General features: G+C 40.5%; 1 protein-coding gene across 2 annotated transcripts in view; it reads left to right on the forward strand.

Annotated features, from left to right (window-relative positions):
- LOC115055219 (GDNF family receptor alpha-1-like) overlaps positions 1 to 18,967 on the forward strand; it is a 96,330-nt gene that overhangs the window by 60,839 nt on the left and 16,524 nt on the right. For both annotated transcript variants that reach the window (XM_029520833.1, XM_029520834.1), the window contains 4 exons: positions 8,200 to 8,378; positions 9,423 to 9,595; positions 12,913 to 13,022; positions 15,151 to 15,285. In XM_029520833.1, the coding sequence (XP_029376693.1) occupies positions 8,200 to 8,378; positions 9,423 to 9,595; positions 12,913 to 13,022; positions 15,151 to 15,285 (597 nt within the window). The remainder of the gene's footprint in view (positions 1 to 8,199; positions 8,379 to 9,422; positions 9,596 to 12,912; positions 13,023 to 15,150; positions 15,286 to 18,967) is intronic.

The raw sequence follows: 18,967 nt of genomic DNA on the forward strand, positions 1-18,967 counted from the left end.
GCAAAGTAATTTACACAATGAACAATCAACACGTGTGTCAACAAGGGCAGCATGAATTTGGTCATAAAATATCTGAGGTTAAGTGAAATATTATTTCCATGTTTTCAAATCAGGGCACATAACATAAGTAAACCAAGTGCAAGCAGTCAAGGATGTTCATATTTGAACTAATATGAGAAATATGAGAACTTATATGAGTGAAATGAACTAATGATTAGCTTTTTGGTGTCAAAGTTGATTTATGTTTGATAATAATTGGACAAAAAAAGGCAAGTATGTGCTTCAGGAAGCCTGTTGCATGAATGCCTTACTTTATGTTGAATTTAAGCATTTATATCATGTTAATGGTATATATTTGAAAAGCTGAAACCACAGATTTTTTTGTTAATGATGGACTGAAATAATTAATCAATTAGCGAAAAAAAATCCCATTTAGTTTTTACTGGTAATCAACTAATTAGCTCATTTTGTATGACTGCTATAATTCTGTGTTCAGTATCTGCAATTTGAGATGCCAGCATGTAACACAACTTAATTTAGAGCCCTATTGTTTAGCCATGTATCATTTCACTGTGTGTAATGTAGTTGCCCCCACCCACCGTGTGAGCATGTTGTTCTGTAATCTGCCTGCTGCCTCGTCACCAAGACAAATCCCTCTACATTTTTTTTTTATGTTCTTAGCAAACAAAAAGAGGCTCCATATTGTAGTTTGTCACCCACTTGCGCTTCATGCGGCTGCTGATTCCACCGCTACAGCGCAAACAAACACACTTGTCAAGCAACCCCCGATTGGCTGGATGAATTGTAGTAATGTGTTCTAGCAGATTTATGTAAAAAAGAGCAAAAAAAGAAAAAAGAAAACAAAACACAATGACAAATACTACTGGGACAATGGTATGACTTTATATTCCAAATGGCTAAGACAAGGCCAATTACATACACAGCAACTATAGGAAACCTGGTGGCAAGGACAATAGCATGGTCAGATCGATGACATGGACGAAATTGTGGCATCGTGGGACCACGGTGTACAACTTGTATCTTTCCTCTTTCATGCCTCTTTGAGCATTTTCTTTTTCTTTTTCTTTTTTTTGCTGTCACACTTGCAGATGTGATGTTCTTGATTGAAAACAAGATATCTTTAAATGCCATTAATATTTGCTGTAACCTTGTTTGGGATATTCCTGAACCCCAGAGGATTACTGTACCTTTTCATAGTTACATCCCTCAGCTCTTGCTTTGGATGACCAGCCCAGCCTTGGTTTAGTTTGCAAAGGAATGCTATTTGCAAGCATTTTATCCGCACATCTATGTTCCCAAAAGTGTATTTTCTATAAGTCAGACGGTATATTCTGTACTCTCTTGATGCCAAATTAAATATGTTACATACAGTGGCAAAAACTTGTCCCATGTCAGTGTTTTTTCGTCAGATGAGTGTTAGACATGATAAACTCCACCATGGACATTCAATACAAGTCAAGTCCACTCTTGGCCTCTCGATTGATCATCTGTAACTCAGCGTCAACTCAATTCTTAGCATTCAATGTAAATTTTTGCGCAAACATAAATTTTCTCTTGGAAAAGCAGCACCCATAACACAGAGTAGAATAACATGAGTCCAGCGGATAATAAAGTTACACTACAATGCCATCATCAATTTTTTGATCATTCACAAAGCTTGACATGATGTCATTTTTGTGACACAGTTTTGAGCAGAAATGCCACTGAAGGCCATTAAATGACTCAAATTCTCTCCAAAGAAGAAATAATGGGCAGATGGCAGAGGGGAAGAGAGGCGCAGGAAGAAACAAGAGACATGAAAGCCACAAGAGAGAAGTCCAGAGATGGATGATGATGAGCGAGAAAAAGGAAGGGAGGTAATGATTGGAGAACATCCAGAATCTGCATGGATACAGACATGACAGAGAAGCTCAGAGAGCAAAACAGAAAAGGGGGATTTTTTTTTTTTGTGGGTACGAAAGTCCAGAGAAGTCTCAGAGAGAGAGTGAAGGGGTGAAAAGAGGCAGTGCCGGAAATTTGGGACAAGGACTGAAGGAATCATGTGCAGAGGCGGGTGGGGTCAGGATTCGACTCAGGGGCATCCCATGGTAATTGAAATTAGGTAGGAGGTGGGTGGGGGGGTTGGAAGGGCAGTGGGAGTGGAGGAAGCAGGCGACATGATAATCAATTTGAGGCAGAATCGGAAACATTAGCCACTCTGGGGGGCCTCATTCCCCCTACCAGGCCTCCAGATGGCCCTGGCCCCCACCCTGTGTGGGCCCTGTCAGAGTACACAATGTCTGTGTGTGTGTGTGTGTGTTTTTGAGAGACAATGCCATCTGCCAGGAGTGCAAGGGGAGTTCAGCAGATGTATTTGCTGACACTAGAGGCGCAGGAGGGTATTAAAGTATACTATATGCATTATTGAGTGTGTTTGTCTGTGAGAATGGGGACCCCAACCATGCTGTTAATGGGGAGGAGAGATGGCTAAAGCAAAGCGCTCACCACACATGCTCCCACTTTGTGATGAGGATTGTTTGTCCTACTTGGTGATGTTTTATGTTATATGTTATGCTATAAGTTATGTATATCGGGAATAAGAGCCCATTTATGTGAAAGCTGTGCTTTTGCCATGACCCTCATCATTGAGTACCTTGTTGCACACAGGAGTTTGTCTCCATCTTTACTCTATAGAGCTGTCCCTTTTTTGCCAACAGCAGTTTACAGGCAATGTCTATATATCGTACGTTGGTGCTATGGATCTCCTGACTTTTCAAGAATCTATAGCAAATTTATTTCCTTTTCGCAACTAGTGTGGCAATTTTCTTAGGATGCACCCTGTGTCTTTACAGGCCGCTTTAGCCCATTCCACTCCCCCACTCTCAACCTTTGTCCTAAATTCTTATCTTATTTTCTAATATATATGCCGTTGTTGCAGCAGCGCGGTGGCATAGTGGTTAGCGCTGTCGCCCAACAATGAGAAGGTCATGAGTTTGGCTCCCAGCTTGGGTCCTTTCTGTGTGGAGTTTGCATGTTCTCCCCGGTGTCTGTGTGGGTTTCCTCTGGGCACTCCGGTTTCCTCCCACTATCCAACAGCATGCATGTTTAGATCAACTCTAAACTGACCGTAGTTGTGAATGCATGCCTGAGCAGTTGTTTGTCTTTGTGTGTTGGCCCTGTGATAGACAATGTGAGCTGGGATTGGCTCCAGCAACCTAAGAACAGAAAAGCAGTAGAAGATGGATGGATGGTGTTATTGCTTCATAATTTATGTGTGTGTTGTGTATCGGTTTTTATATGCGGGTTCTATGCAGGTTGTGTATTTCTTCATTAGGCTACTGGATGCCTCACATTTTCTTTCAGGAATGAAGGAATGAAGTATCTGTCTATCTATTTTTCTATCTCCATCTATCTGCCCCACTGCCACATAACGTGTGTATATATCCCTCCACCTGCTCACCTTGGTGTGTTGCGTACAAGAACACTGACATGAAGGAGCTTCTAACTTTCTTTCTGAAAAGTAATTTTCCAAATAATTAAAGATGAAATCACAACACAGTCTTGTGGGGTGTAATAAAATATAATGTAATATGAAAGTACACAAAGGAGAAGAGAAGAAAACATAAAGAAACCTACATGATCTAGCCACACAGGTTTTTGACCTAGTTTTCTTCTATTGTCAATAAATTAAGCTTCACAAAGCCAGAAGCTGCAGGTGACGGCATAACTTGCCGAAACTTGCAAACTGACAAACCTCATCAAGAAATAAATAACCAAAGTCGGATTTTACAAGCCTCTGACATATTTCTCACATGAGGTATATCAAGAATATATTAGAAAAGATTGTTGTCTGCTGAATGGCAACAGCACAGTGAGCAATGTGTTCATCTGGGGTGAAAGAAAAGTTCAATTTATTGTTTGAGTGAAGGAGGCTGTCAATCACATACAGTTAAAGTTTACGTCAGGCTGGTGGTGGCTCACATGAGGCTTTTATGTTGTAGAAAAAGTCCTGATATAAAAAGAACGTATAGGCCAAGTGCTCTATCTGTCTCATGTGAGTTCAGTCTCAGGATTCTTACAGTATAAAAGAATGTGTCCTTCTGGCCTTTAGGATAAAAAAATATATTAAAAGCTTTGGTAGATGTTTTAAATGCCAACTGGTTTTGACACTGAAGGCGCTTCAAAACTCTTCATATGTATTAATCCGACAACACAAGCAGTGACTGCAGTTCCTCCCTCTTCTTCCTTTGGCTCCTGACATTAACTTACCTCTTGTCATCTGTTGTTTTCTTTGGATATATGTTTTGGTGATAACTAAGACTGAAAGAGGATGGAACTGTGCCCATATCAATCTCAATCTGGATGAAAAATTGAGGGTGATGCCCCCCACACAGCCTAACCCAATGGCTCTTCTCCCCCATCCATTATTGATCAAATCCTTTCAAATAAGGCAATTGACACCAAAAAGAGTCAAACTCATCGCTGGTCTGCCAAGGGGAGAAACTGTAGGGTTCATGGAGAGGGATCTCTCAGTTTGAAGCAGCTGAAAGAACAAAAGTGTAAACTTCAAGTGTATGAAGTGCACTGATCTAGGGAGAGGCGACAGATACAGCGTGGATGATGGAAGGAAAGTGAAGCTTTTCAATTGGTTGATATCCTCTGTTTGTTTGATTCAGTTATCTATTCAACATGTCGCTCATTATTTGTGGGAGACACTTGAAAACGGCTGTTTTGGTTAAAGTGCTGTATGAAATAAATAGCTGTTTGAAGGAACATTTCTGTCCACGCCTTTCATTTCTTCTCATTATTTAAATATTTTCCCGAAAATTCTCATCAAATGATTTCCCTCTGCCATAAAATACATTTGAATAATGAAGCTGTAGTATTTGCTGCCCTTGTGCACCTGTGTGAGTGTGTTTCTGCAGACTATCATGTGTACTGAAACAAACTATCCCCCTCTAAAACCTCATCAACACTACAATGCAGCTGTCATTACAAAAGACTGGTGTTGAAATGTTGTTATTATGCTGATTTAAGGGGATTAACTTTTTAGCCTCAGCAATTTCTTGTAAATCTCTCATGCCAAAATGACAGGCTACAGCAGAGCTTTGAGACAAATTATACTTAAATGTAGTATGAATGAGGTGGGGAACAAAATCTGTCAATGAATATGGAGGTGCATCAATAACTAACCATTCCAGAGCGATGCTCCCATGTCTGTAATAATTTCCCCTTCCCTGCAACTGCATGCAGTGATAACCTAAGTCAAAACTAAAAGAATGATCATGTTACATTCAGACATTTATTAGCGGAATTGACTTGAGTGCTGTATTACATGCAAATATTGTACTTTTGACACATCTACATTCCTCCAAAGAGACCAAAGTCAGCTGTGTGAAAAGTGCTTTAATTTGAAAATGCAAAAAGCTGTTGTTTTTTTTTTTTTGATCCGCTCAGGTTGAACTTTGATTGATAGTGACTGCGTTGTAAAAAGGTGAGCCAGAGGACTCCTCAGCTGAGGCCAGATCTCTAATCTTGTTTTTGAAATTTTGAAGTGGAGTTATTTTATTTTAGGAGTTTGACGAATCTCAACCACTGCTTTTAACAAAAGGAAATGACATTAACTGTCCAAACTTGATTCTTTTGTGATTATACGGCGATTTGGGTCAGTTGATTCTGTAATTTCAGTTCTCCAGTACAGTAAAAATAAAACCTGAATTTTATTGTAGCATTTGACCGGGAGGATCTATACATTGACTGTGCACTTTGCCCACCTCTGTTTACTCAAACCCAATATTATTTCATTCTCATATAACAGACATAAAATATCATTTAAATGGTACAGAAAATCTATCTTCATTTACAGCAAAAACTCCAGTTTGAATAAAACAGGAGTCATTTTTGACTTAATTGTCATCCAGAGGACAAAAAAACAGCTTTAACTGCGCATTTTTAATGCAGTATAACAGCGTACTTGCATAAGGGCCGTTTTATTTTGAATGCTCATGAGATGTTGTGTTCCAAACTGACATTTGGAGGCTATGAGTCAGCCAGTAGTGGCCTTTCTCCGGGCCTGCTGGAGGTTTTGGAAAGTATTCATCATTTGGACCCCCTTCCTCTCTGGTAGAACAAACAAAACTGTCTGTCGACAATTAATACATCATCAGCCCATCAGTCCATCAGCCCATACCCCTCCCCTCATTTTTCGTGTCCATTTTAATCGCCAGTCGTCTTTTCCGTCCTCCCCGCCTTGATGTGCAGAATCTCATTAATATAGTTTGCCCTGCACAACACAATCCTTCATCAGCCGATTGGTTTGGTGACTTAACATGGTTCCTGTCCAGCCCACACTAGAGGGGGGGATGGGGTGGGGGGGGGGTTGCGCCATTTTAATAGAAAATAAATTCTTAATTAATAAGGGGGCAGGAGAATCCTGCCAATTAGTCCAGCCTGACAGATGAGCATGATACTACAGTAGTGACTATAGTGTTTACACTCACAAACTGTCACCACACAAAGACAACGTAGACAAGGGCTACTGTTTGATGCAGGCCAAGCAAGAAATGGGGTTCTGTGATCCTCATTAACATATATACATGTATTAACCAACGCTCCACTGATACATTGTAAGACTGACTTAAAAAGACACATTTGTATCAGCCTGCACATCCAAAGATACAGACAGTAGAGCATGTTGCCCTGGTCACCAGCCTGTTTTGAGAAGACGTCTGTTTGCCTTTCTCCACTACTTCTCTTTATTTCTGAACACTGTTGTGGAAACACAACAGCCTGCAGAGTTGAGTTTCTCTTGTTTTGCGATGATTTGATCATGTGTTGTCTTCTCTGTGTGGTGTGTGGATTCCCACTGATACCTGATTTGTTTATTGCTATTTAAGAGTAAAAAAAAAAAAAAAAAAATTTGATGTTTTTTCTCCACATGAACACACAGCGCAAATAGATATCTTTAGCAAAGTGTGGCCAAAGGGTGAATTATCTGCTCAGGCTCCAGAACCTTGAGAGGGCTTAAAAGTCCCAAGTCATCATAATTATCAAAAGGCTGTAATTTATTAGATTTATTGCAGATTTGCCATTGAATTATGCCAGTATACTTTCAGCTAAGGCAAACCCTCCATTAAGTATGACTTATATCTTACACTAGTATCAGTCTGACTGGTTGTGAAGAAGTTGTGAACAAATTTCAGTGAATCAACAAGGTTTACTTAATTGGTTTTTCTAAAGCTTTCAGCTACATTGGGTTTTGCCAGTTTTCATGCAAGTGCTTCTGGTAATGGGTAAGCTGCAAAGGACCCAAATCCAAATTCTTGGATATGGTTGGTTCAGCTCAAGGATTATTCAACAGCAAAGGGGAAAAACACTAAATCTTATTTAAAAGAGAAGCAAGGTCTGTGAGGCGAAGCAAGACATCTAAACACTGGCAAAGACAACAAGGAGCCCTGAGGCAGAGGTGTAATACATTTGCGGCAAGGATCTGAGACAAGGATCTGACTAGGACTAACCAGAAAACAGGACTTAAATACAGTGAAGAGAAAAGACACAGGTGAACCACATTAGGGCAGGGAAGGCAATCGCAGGAGGGAACGACTGGAAGTAACCAACAGGGAACACGACAGAACACAAATAAACACAAAGTAAAACAGGAAGTGACCACGCAAACCAAACACACTAGACAGAACTCAAAACATAACAAAACTTAAACCCTGACAGTGAAACACAAACCAGACCAAACTCAAAACCTGACTACAAAACTCCAAACATGACAACACCTTTAATGATATCTCAAAATAATCATAGCATATGCCTTTATTTTGCATCTTCTTTCTCCTTTTCGTGTTAATTGATTTCACCTAATCATGCCATTTGAAACATTTTAAGTTGTGGCCTTTTTGTTAATTGTGCAGTTATGTATTCATTTATATTTAATCTTTACTTAAGCGCATAGCATCAGCACATTTCATACAGAATGATATGTCAATTTCTAGAGCAACACAAAGTAACACGATGGTCTCAAAATACATTGAGGAATCTGAAAGTCTGCTCTGTGGGCAGTTTGCAATTTGTTGCATTTAAATTGAGCTGCAGTGCAAACATGATGAATATTGAGGGATTATCGATTGACCTACTGCATCTTTGTGACGCAAGTTAGAAGTATTATTTTGCTTACTTCCTCCTCTCCTTCAGGTGAACCAGCAGTGGCCAGAGAGAACAACTGCCTGAATGCCGCCAAGGCCTGCAACCTGAATGACACGTGTAAGAAGTACCGCTCATCCTATATCAGCCCCTGCACCAGCCGCGTCTCCACCGCCGAGGTCTGCAATAAAAGGAAGTGTCACAAGGCCCTGCGGCAGTTCTTTGACAAGGCAAGGCACATCTGATACCAGATCATCAAAAAACCAAACAAACAAAACAACCCACTGGAGGTTTTCCAATCAACTGATATGTGATAAAAGCTGAATGTCCTTCCTGAAGGACTTACTTCAAAAGTAAGAATGATTCTGTGGATAAGTCAGATGGGCTGGCTGTCAGAATGATAATAAATAGTCACGCAGGCCTTTTTGCTCTGGCTCTTCTTTTTCCAGCATTGAGCGTTGACATTTATTCAGTAATCAAACACAAGAGATGTTTTTACTGTCAGTGCCATATCGTAAAAAAATATGCGAAAAATTGCAATTAAAAGCCGATTCCCATGATTTCTCTTGGGAAAAGTTTTAGTGGGACCACTTCAACTACACAACAATATGAATAAATGCAAAACTACAAAGAACTTGTGGTGTTGTAAATCTGAACATGGAGTGCCATTTGGCTTCTTTTTTTCACATCACAGTCTTCTTTGTGTGAGCAGCCTTTAGCTTTGGGCTTCGTAGTGTTGGGGATAAAACTATGATGATATTCCTCCGTTGCAGCCTAACTATCTGCTGTTACAGTGGCACTACTCTCTACGATGTCATTCAGCATTAGCTTCAGAAATTACTGAATCTAAAATTGAGTTGTTTTTACACAATTATCTATCAAATTCTGCCCGTTGCTTGAACAAAAATGACTATGTTCCTGTTACTGCTCTGTTTTCAAGAATAATGGCAGGTCTTAAAATCAATATTTGGATATTTTGTCTACTTAAACCTCACTCTCCCTCTCAAAACATTTACTAATGTAGATTATTGTAAGCAGAGGAAAAACAAGTGACTGTAAATTATTATTAGTAAATTACTGACTAGGTAAATAAAAGCATATTGGGTTTCAGTTGAATCATAAATCTTGGTGAACATTACAGTAAAACATCCACAGTGGGAATGTATCTGAAAGCGCAGCAAGTAGCCCGAAGATGAAGCCATAAAAAGGGATAAAAATGAAGGTAGTAAAGATGACTTCACTTCTCTAACGAATGTGAATTTTTTGCCAAACAGGTTCCACCAAAGCACAGCTACGGTATGCTGTTCTGCTCATGTCCACCGAGCGACCAGACAGCGTGCTTTGAACGCAGGCGTCAGACCATCGTCCCCGTCTGCTCATACGAAGAAAAACAGAAACCCAACTGTCTTGAACTGCAAGCTTCTTGCAAGACCAACTACATCTGCAGGTAGGGAACAAAAGGCCCTAAAATGTATTTATTCTGTTTCATAAGTATGTCAGAGTGAAGCAGTGCAGCAGAATGATGGCTAGCACTGTTACCCCACAGCAAGAAAGTTATGGGTCATATTCCCAGGCTTTGGGCTTTTCTGTGTGGAGTTCTCCTTCCTGTGCCTGTTTGGGTTTCTTCCAGGTACTCTAGTTTCCTCTGAAAATCCCAAGACATGCACATCTAGGCTAATTAGTCTCTCTAAATTGCCGCTGAATGTGAGCGTCAAAAGTTGTGGATCTCTGTCACTACATGTCGGCCCCGTGATAGACAAGTGACCTCACTCACTCACTCATCTTCAGCCGTATCCGGGTCACGGGGCTGCTGGAGCCAATCCCAGCTCACATCGGGCGAGGGGCGGGGTACACCCTGGACAGGTGTCCAGTCCATCGCAGGGCCAATACTCAAGGACATACAGAGACAAACAACCACTCGCGCTCCCATTCACACCTACGGTCAATTTAGAATCGCCTGTTAACCTATACGTGCATGTCTTTGGATAGTGGGAGGAAACCGGAGCACCCGGAGGAAAACCACGCAGACATGGGGAGAACATGCAAACTCCACACAGAAAGGACCCAAGCTGGGAACCAAACTCATGACCTTCTCATTGTTGGGCGACAGCGCTAACCACTATGCCACCATGCTGCTGCAACAACGGCATATATATTAGAAAATAAGATAAGAATTTAGGCCAAAGGTTGAGTGTGGGGGAGTGCAATGGGCTAAAGTGGCCTGTAAAGACACAGGGTGCATCCTAAAAAAAATTGCCACACTAGTTGCCGGGAACCGAACCAACGACCTTCTTGTTGTGGGGTGACCGCGCTAACCACTATGCCGCCATGCTGCCCGACTAGTGGCCCGTCTGGGTTAAACCTCGCCCCAGCATCCCCCCACGACCCTGACAGATAAGCAAATGAAGGTGTCAGGTCTTTTTATACCTTTATTAGAGAGTGAATTAGTCTACATAGAAATGGGGAATGAAGACATCTGACAAGATATGAGGATGCAAGGTGTTCATGACTGATACACACCTATCAATCACAACATTCTCAGAACCGCCGCGTATTAAAGTTAAAGTTCCGACTGTAACACTGCATCAAAACACATTCAGCAGTCAGAAAAATGCAAAGTTCTTGCATTTTCTTTTGCCACTGCATGGTTCCTTGCATGTCAGCGTCCTGGACTGACCAACCTTCCTTTGTGTTAACTGTGCTATTCGTATGGTCACAAGATGGAAGACCAAGTTGTTTCTGCAGTCAAAAGCTTTCTTTAAGTCCACAATCCCAGCTCAAAGGATTGCTCTGGTCATGTATGATGATGTTGCTTTGACTGACATAGATTCCCCTGGAGACTGAACTTTATCCTTGTATAAGCCTGAATCTTAACCGCAAAGTCAATTGGAACATTAAAACTGCATTGTTTACCTTTTGTGGAACAAGGAAGTCCCGACTGTGTCCACATCGTCATTAAAATGTACTGTGCCCACAAACACAAATGTAAACACACCCCACAGAAATCTTCTAACATTGTGTAGTCACCACAGTTACCAACACCAGCAGAAAAAAATTGTCTGCCTTCACGCCCGGAGTCAGATACAAACACACCCAGTCACATACCTACATACATACAAACACAAAGTGCACAGAGCTGCAGAGCTCCTGCATTTATAGTTAAAAAAGAGCAATTCCATGATGGACATCTGACATCAGCCTTACAGGAGTGTGTGTGTGTGTGCCATCGTCTCTTTGTGCCTACAGCCAGCAGTTTTGTGGCTCTTTGGAATTAAAAGGAAGCATTAGGCATCATAAATGAGCTCCATTTGTCTCATGGCCTCAGGTCTCCATCCTTCCTCCTGGACCCCTCCTGTCCACTTGACAGCAGACAGCAAGACAACAGTAAATTCACCCAACAAGTTTCTGTCCTTCCTTCAATCTTCAATCTCTTTTTTTTTTTCTCTGTCTGTCAGACATATGGTTGGGGCTCAACAAAAGGTCTCACTGCCGCGCTGCTTCCTCCCAGTCCATTTGTCAGCTAGCACAGATAGATTAAAGCCATGCATTCTCACAAGTTCCCTCGCCATATGTCAGGTGCAGTATACTTGATGCTGCTGACAACTCTCACTACACGCTGCTCTGCACCAAATTGCTGTGATTAGATAGATCAAACTGTCAGTGCATATTGAGAGTGCATGTGTTTCAATACATGCCTGAAACTGTCTCCCGGTATGAGCTTGTAACTGTCTCATTCACTCAACCATAAAAATCTGTTCTCCCTGGGGAGACAAAACACAAAAGTGTTTTTAAAAACAAGTTGCACACTGAAGGAACATGCTTATGAGCTGGGAAATCCTGTATTTCTGTATTAATTGTTATTATTATTATTATTATTATTATTGTTATTGTTGTTGTTGTTATTGTTATTATTATTAGATTTTTTCTTATTCAAGCTGAACCTGACTTATTTGCATCTGAGATCGAGGGTTGTAATTAATTAACAGTATACCTTTAAATGTTTTCATCAAAACACATTTTATTTAGTTTGACAACAAACCAAAAGCCAATGTGACAAACTTAGTAGAATGAGCATGGCAACATCTGTACGTCTGGTTGAACTTTATTGTTTATTTTAAAATTACAAGTGACATTTCCAGTGCACTCAGTTTTGGTTTCACTGTCAAACACATAATGTGAGACATAATGTTAAATATAATGGCTAAAGTAGTGTGTGTACAAGCTTTGATTTTCCAACCACTTGAGTTCAGTGTTGGAAAATATTTACAATATTTAGAGGCTTTAAAAGTAACAGAGGCCAAAATAAGATATATATATAGATCTATAGATCAATATATGTATGTATGTATTGTAACAAAGACATTAGGGTGTAGAGATGACATTAACAGGTGTCCCTTTGCGTACATGCAATCTCACCAACTGGTGGATTTCTTGGGAATCCAAACTCCAATTTCAATTTCACATGCGACTGTTCCTGTGTAAACAAACGTTTGTGGGGACAGTAAATGAAACAGAACAGACCTAGTGGAGAGTGGCTTCCACACTCCAGGATAGAGAACAGCCGCAGCATGCATAAGCAGGTCATCTTACTCAGCTGAAGGCAGCCAGTATGAGGACTAATTACATTGAAAGAAATGACTTCCAGCATGCACTCATTTGGATCGGCCATTTTTGCCACATATTCTAGCCCCACAGGCCATCTGAGTTCCTCATCTAAAGTCCATTGGGCTGTAGAATGATTTTATGTGTGTGTGTGTATTGCAGGTCACGACTGGCAGACTTCTTTGTCAACTGCCAACCTGAGTCCCGCTCGCTGTCGGGCTGTCTGAAGGAGAACTATGCTGACTGTCTCCTCGCTTACTCTGGGCTGATTGGTGAGTTAAAATGGACACTCAAACGTTATTGGACAGCCTTATTTTGGCATTAAGTCAAAGCCTATTGTTACTTTTCTTGTATGACTTATGAGTTATTTTTTTGTTTGCTTATTTCTGTTAAGATTGCACCAAATTAAGTTACATTAGGTCAGTGCTTGAATTAGTCGAGTACTGGAAGAACAGATCTGATGGAAGTGACCTTGTATCTGTGTGGACCGCCTATGATCAAATCTAGATCTAATAACCACAGCGTATTCTGAAAAAACCCCCATCACATAAGTTGAAAGAACAAAGACATTCGCCATCTGGGATCCACAACAGTATACTGTAGTCTTTATTAACTTGAACTCCTGAACACACAGTAGCAGTGCTTTATTAGAGACAGGTTTCCAACTCCCTTTGTTTGAAGGTTACATTCAGCCATTTGCTACCAATTACTGTGTTGAAGTTACTGAATTATGTTAACGCAAACTTCACACTCTCTGAAAGTGTTTCAAATTAAAAGCCCCCCAGCGTTTCAGGCCGCAGAAACTTTTATTGCTGTGCTGCAGAGGCTTATTATTTGAATTCACTGTTCCTGGTGTTTAAGTTATTTATAGTATTCTTTTAGATTAATTAGCATTTACTGATGACTCTTCTGATATATACAATGATACAATGATACATACAGTACAGGCCAAAAGTTTGGACACACCTTCTCATTCAAATGAATAGGAAAGTGTGTCCAACTTATTTAAAAAAAAAGTTGCTAACCTGTAACAGAGACTTGTAGTAAAGTAAAATAAAGTGACCCTCCGCTTAGCTGCAGATCCTGAACATCCGGTCAAATTAAGCAGCTCAGTAAACTTTTAACGCAGTCAGTCCCAGTCAGCATTCTTATGCAGTCCAGTCATGGACCAAGTTTATGCACATCTTTCAAAAGAAGTCTCTAAATCTAGAGACATTCTGCTAAGTTATCAAAACTGAGAACTGCAAACACCTTGCAAATTGAACTTCTTTGAGCCAGAACCTCCAACACAGTGACAAGTTAGTGAGTCAGTCAGTCAGTTTGGGACAGTCAAAAACAGTCAGTTTCTCAGTCTCAAAGAAAGGTTTGAGAACAGTTTATCATCTTAGAATAATTGAAATTCAGCAGCTGCCAAGAGAGCCAATATGCTGGAGTGCAAATCACACCAAGGCAACACACGGACTGTACTTAGGAAAGCAAATGCAGAGATTTGGAAATGCTGAAACAGCACAATGAGTCTGACCATATGACAAACGAGCAGTCAGATGATCTGATGAGTTATTGACAGGCCAACCGAAAGTTGAGCTCTGCAAGTAAAATAGGTCGAAGCCAGAGATGGGACTATAACCAGTAATGGATATTTTCACTCATAATTTTATCATTTGTCTTCTTTTTCTCTTAAGAGGTTTGTCTAAAATGGAGATTTATTTCCAACCTTTCTGACTGTCCAACTCAGCAGTTAACTTGATGGCCTACAGTGGCTGATTGAAACGATGAACAACCCCATGAAACGAAAACACAAGTTTTGCTCCCTGTCACGTACCCCAGTAGTAATCTCAGTCTCAATCACTTACAAGCCATTATGTCCTCACCACAACAGTGAGCCTGTCAAAAATCAGTCCTCAGTAGTTGCAAAAACCAGACCACACAGAAACACACTGTCCTCACAGCGCCAATTCATTCTGCCTACTGCAAAACAAGAAGGCCTGTTTTGGAGCGCAGCCAGCATAAGGGAACAATTCACGGGGGAGTAAGAAATCACTGTATGAAGCTATTTGCTTTCCTTCACTGAGAGCCTATTCTTCACTGCGGCTTCTCTGCATTCTGCTTCCAAGAGAAGCTCTACCACACTAAACCACTCCTTTGCATGGGGGAAGAGGAAATAAATGCAGCAATGATTTAACTCGGTTCTTGTGACATACTGTACAGAAGGAGGATACCAACCTACTCTTTAGGTGTTTAATTTTCTCTTTTTTTTTTTTTTTTTTTACCCTCACAATCACTGGGGTGCTCTTGATAACATTTCAGTGAACTTTTTCGTTTTGGAGATCACATTTCTTGCTTAACCAAAAGTAGTTGAATGCACAAATTCAAAACTGTGTTTGCATTCACCCGCTGCAGGTACGGTGATGACTCCCAACTACCTGCGCTCGCCCAAAATCAGTGTGTCCCCCTACTGCGACTGCAGCAACAGCGGCAACAACAAGGACGAGTGTGACAAGTTCACAGAGTTCTTCACGGAGAACACCTGCCTCCGTGAGTTATCCCTCTGTTGTCTATTTTCTTCTGCTCCTCTATTGTGGCTCAGGCTTATCTGTTTTTTTGAATCTTTGTCTGTTCTTTTCTATTTCCATCCTCTCCACTCAGCAGGGGCTCTTCCTCTTCTGCTCTTTTATCCTCCCTTTTTATTCCTTCTCTCACCAAATATATCCAATTGCTATGCTTGCATTATCTCTTTGCATTATAGAGAAACCAGTCATACTGTGTTTGAACAGAACACGTGCATGGCTAAAAGCTGTAGCTAAACTCCTGCAAACCATTGACAGAATGCGACTCTTTCATCCAAACGACTGTAATGAACAGTCTCCCCTCAAACACACACATTTAAACACACCTATTTCAAGCCAGGATTAGTAAGTTGCAGGCCATTTCTATTGAGCTGTGGTGATGAGAGTCACATTGATTGTGTGTTTCTGAGGTAATTGTGTCCCCTCTACATCACAGTTTAAGTGTAATGTGATTCTTCATTGATTCTTGTATGAAGGTCACAACACAGGGTCACACATAGAGTATCGCTCTGAAGGACACCTAAGCTGGATGAATGAGCGCAGCTCTTGTTTAAAGGTGTCTGAGATTCAAGATGACAACAGTTTCAGCCTGAGCACCACTGACCTTCTTTTTAATCAGGTATTTTTCAGAACTCAAAATATGCGTTGGCTGGAAAGGGGCACCTTGAGAAATGAAAGCAATGTTGCAATGCTTTGCCCTTTTATAAAAAGTAGGTCTGAGGGTCAGTTAGAGGGCTAAATGAAATTTAATCTAAATTGAAATGCTGTGTCATATTTGATGCATACATTTATGAGACCATCCCCTTGGCAAAATAAAGGAAAAAGACATTGAAAAAGGCAGCTGTTTGGAAAAAAAGGTACAGATGTTACAGATGACCAAGGAAAAAGGTTTTGTTATTACCTGAATTGGGTGTAATGCCCAATGTAACATTTATGATATAAACTTTATTCAACTAACTAACTAATTCAAACTAAACTTCATTAAATATTAAAAAAAATAATAATCATTTTGGTCAGGCATTATAGATACATTATGATATTGCCACAATCCAAATCACAATGTGTCACAACATTCTTGTTTGTAATGCTACAGAGAGGCCCCAAAATATAGATTCACACATACACAGAGACAGTAAGAAAAAGAGATTTTTTTGTTTTGTTTAGTTTTTTCTTCAGTTAAAATTACATGACACAATATGATTTTACTTCTAAGTCTAAAGACAAGCTTTGTGACTAACAAGCTGAAGGTGTGGCTATAAAATACACTGTTGTGTTTTGAGGCTGTATTGAGGCTGTAAAGGTGGACTGGTACCTATAATCAATTCTATGTTACACTCATTCCAAGTTTCATGTCCTTGTCAGCTTTTGTTGTCTCGAGCTAAAGGTTTGATAGCATTGGCTGGGATATTTACTTGTATTTCATGAAGAACATGTAAAATATGTCAAATGTCATTTCAGTCATCTTACCGAAAGGCATAAAAAAACCCACAAACTTGAGGATGAGGGAAACTGAAGTGCTAACATGCTAACTCACGTTGGAATGACATCATTGAAGGCGTCTTTGAGAGGCATCGTCTTCCAGAATCAGAAAGCCTCTGTGTTGGAATTCAAATATAATAAGCAGTTTTCACACTGATTCAGATTCATTAAAATTATGTGCAGTGTGGTGCTGATCTGAAAACCAACCAAAGTAATCTGGCTCTGTCATAAGTGAGCCCTTCAGTTCACTGTCATCCCATCATGTATTCCTCTAGACAACCACATGCTTCCTACTATTACTTTCAAGTTAACTCACTGGTGCATCAAGCTAATGGGTAGTTCTATTGATGAAGGAAGCTATTACATTACACTTATTTAGCATTCAGTTGGTCAGCGTGTTCCTAAGCAGGCTTATGCTCCAGAAAGGTGCCATGGCAGAGTGGAACATGGGCAAAGTGGGTGGTTTGATTGTCTTCTCCAAGTTTCCTGATGAGAAAACACCTACATAATGCAGCCTCATTTTCACTAACTCTTCTCTCTTTCATTATTTCATTTGTCTCCGCTTCTTTTTTCGCCCCCATGCTTCCCCTTGTTTTCTTTTCCCTGCTATCCCTTTACAGGTCAATGTTATGAGGTTGAGCTGCCATAGATAATAAAGGCTGCTATTGTGCATGTCTGTGAGTGTTTAGGTGTTAATTTTTATGTGCTTGTTTGTAAGTCTGCATCTGTGTGTGTGTGTGTGTGTGTGTGTGTGTGTGTGTGTGTGCGTGCGTTTGTTTGTGTATACAAGATGTGCCTTCCATTCTGCATGTTCACACAATTTTACACTTGTGTGTCTCACTGTGATGAGATTTATGAGATCAAAGCAGTTGAATTAGTTCGTAAAAGGGTCTTTTCTCTCTATATGTGTGGTGTTTGCTTGTAGTCACTGCATGGGGGTGAAGGGCAATGTGGAGGAGCGTGTTTCCTCTGGCTTCTCATAATGAGTCTTTTTCCCAGTCTTCTCTGCTTCCTTATGTCACCATTACGAATCCCTCTTTCACTTGTTCTCCTCCTGCTCGCCTCTTTCTGCTCATCCCATCCCTTTGCCCCCATCTCCCTTTTCATGCCCCCTCCCGCCCCCCTTGCTTCTTTGTACTCTGATTAAGCTGGCTCAGCAGTAAGAGGAACTGACAACTCTGAAGGTCCTGACACATGCCAGCTACAGGGTCAGAAAGAGACAGAAAGAGAGAGTATGGGAAGACAGAGGCAGATAGAGAGAGACAGAGGACTTTATGTTCTTATAGATATCTTGTTGTTTGAGGATATGATGGCTGGCTCATGCGGTAGATGGGCACTTATTTGCAGCAGCATCATCTTATGGTGCCAGCTACTCTGCTTCTTGCCCCTTCTCCCATGTTCAGCAGTGATGTCATATGTCAACCTAAAGTTTTCAGTGGATAATTATCTTGTGACCCCTCAGAGCCCCCCCCACCCCCAGGTTTGAAACCACTGCTTTAGCATTCTGAACACTGGTGCTTTAATGTGTTCAAAACATTTCTAATGTGGTTCCTCTTTGTTATCTCTTTGTGTTCAGATTTTTTCACTTTGTCCAACATCACCATCATTCTCATATGACAGTAAACATAAAATATACATATATATAAAGTGTTCATGTAGGCATCTGTAAGCTGCTGACTGCCAATGCTAAGACAGATGCAGCTGGCCGATGATATGCTTTCAAACACACCATTATTTTTGCATTTGCGAAGCTCAGATTATGTTGATGTTTTTGTATGATGATGTTTGACCGGGCGCTTTAAGGAAATGTGTATTGGTGTTTGACCTCTCGTATCGAGCTATTTTTGTTCTAGATTTTGGAGAGGCATGACAATTTTGATTTTAGTACTGGATTTGAGTTTGCTGTTGTTTTTGAGAACCTGGAATTTCAGCTCAGAAAACATTTTCAGGTCTACCCAATAGCATTCAACTTTCATGTCCACAGCTCATGTAGTTATTATTTGTTGAAACTACTGAGCTAATAGGATTTCAAATGTGTTGATATCATCAGTTCTGGGAAGAGATGATGCAGCTCCCAGAGGACCAATCAGTGAGCTGCACATTGGAGCTCAGGTAGCTTTAATGAGACATTTAAATACCTGCTCAAGAATTTTAAGGTGCTTTCTGCAATC

This window comes from Echeneis naucrates, chromosome 15 (assembly GCF_900963305.1).
Source record: "Echeneis naucrates chromosome 15, fEcheNa1.1, whole genome shotgun sequence".
NCBI classification, from domain to species: domain Eukaryota; kingdom Metazoa; phylum Chordata; class Actinopteri; order Carangiformes; family Echeneidae; genus Echeneis; species Echeneis naucrates.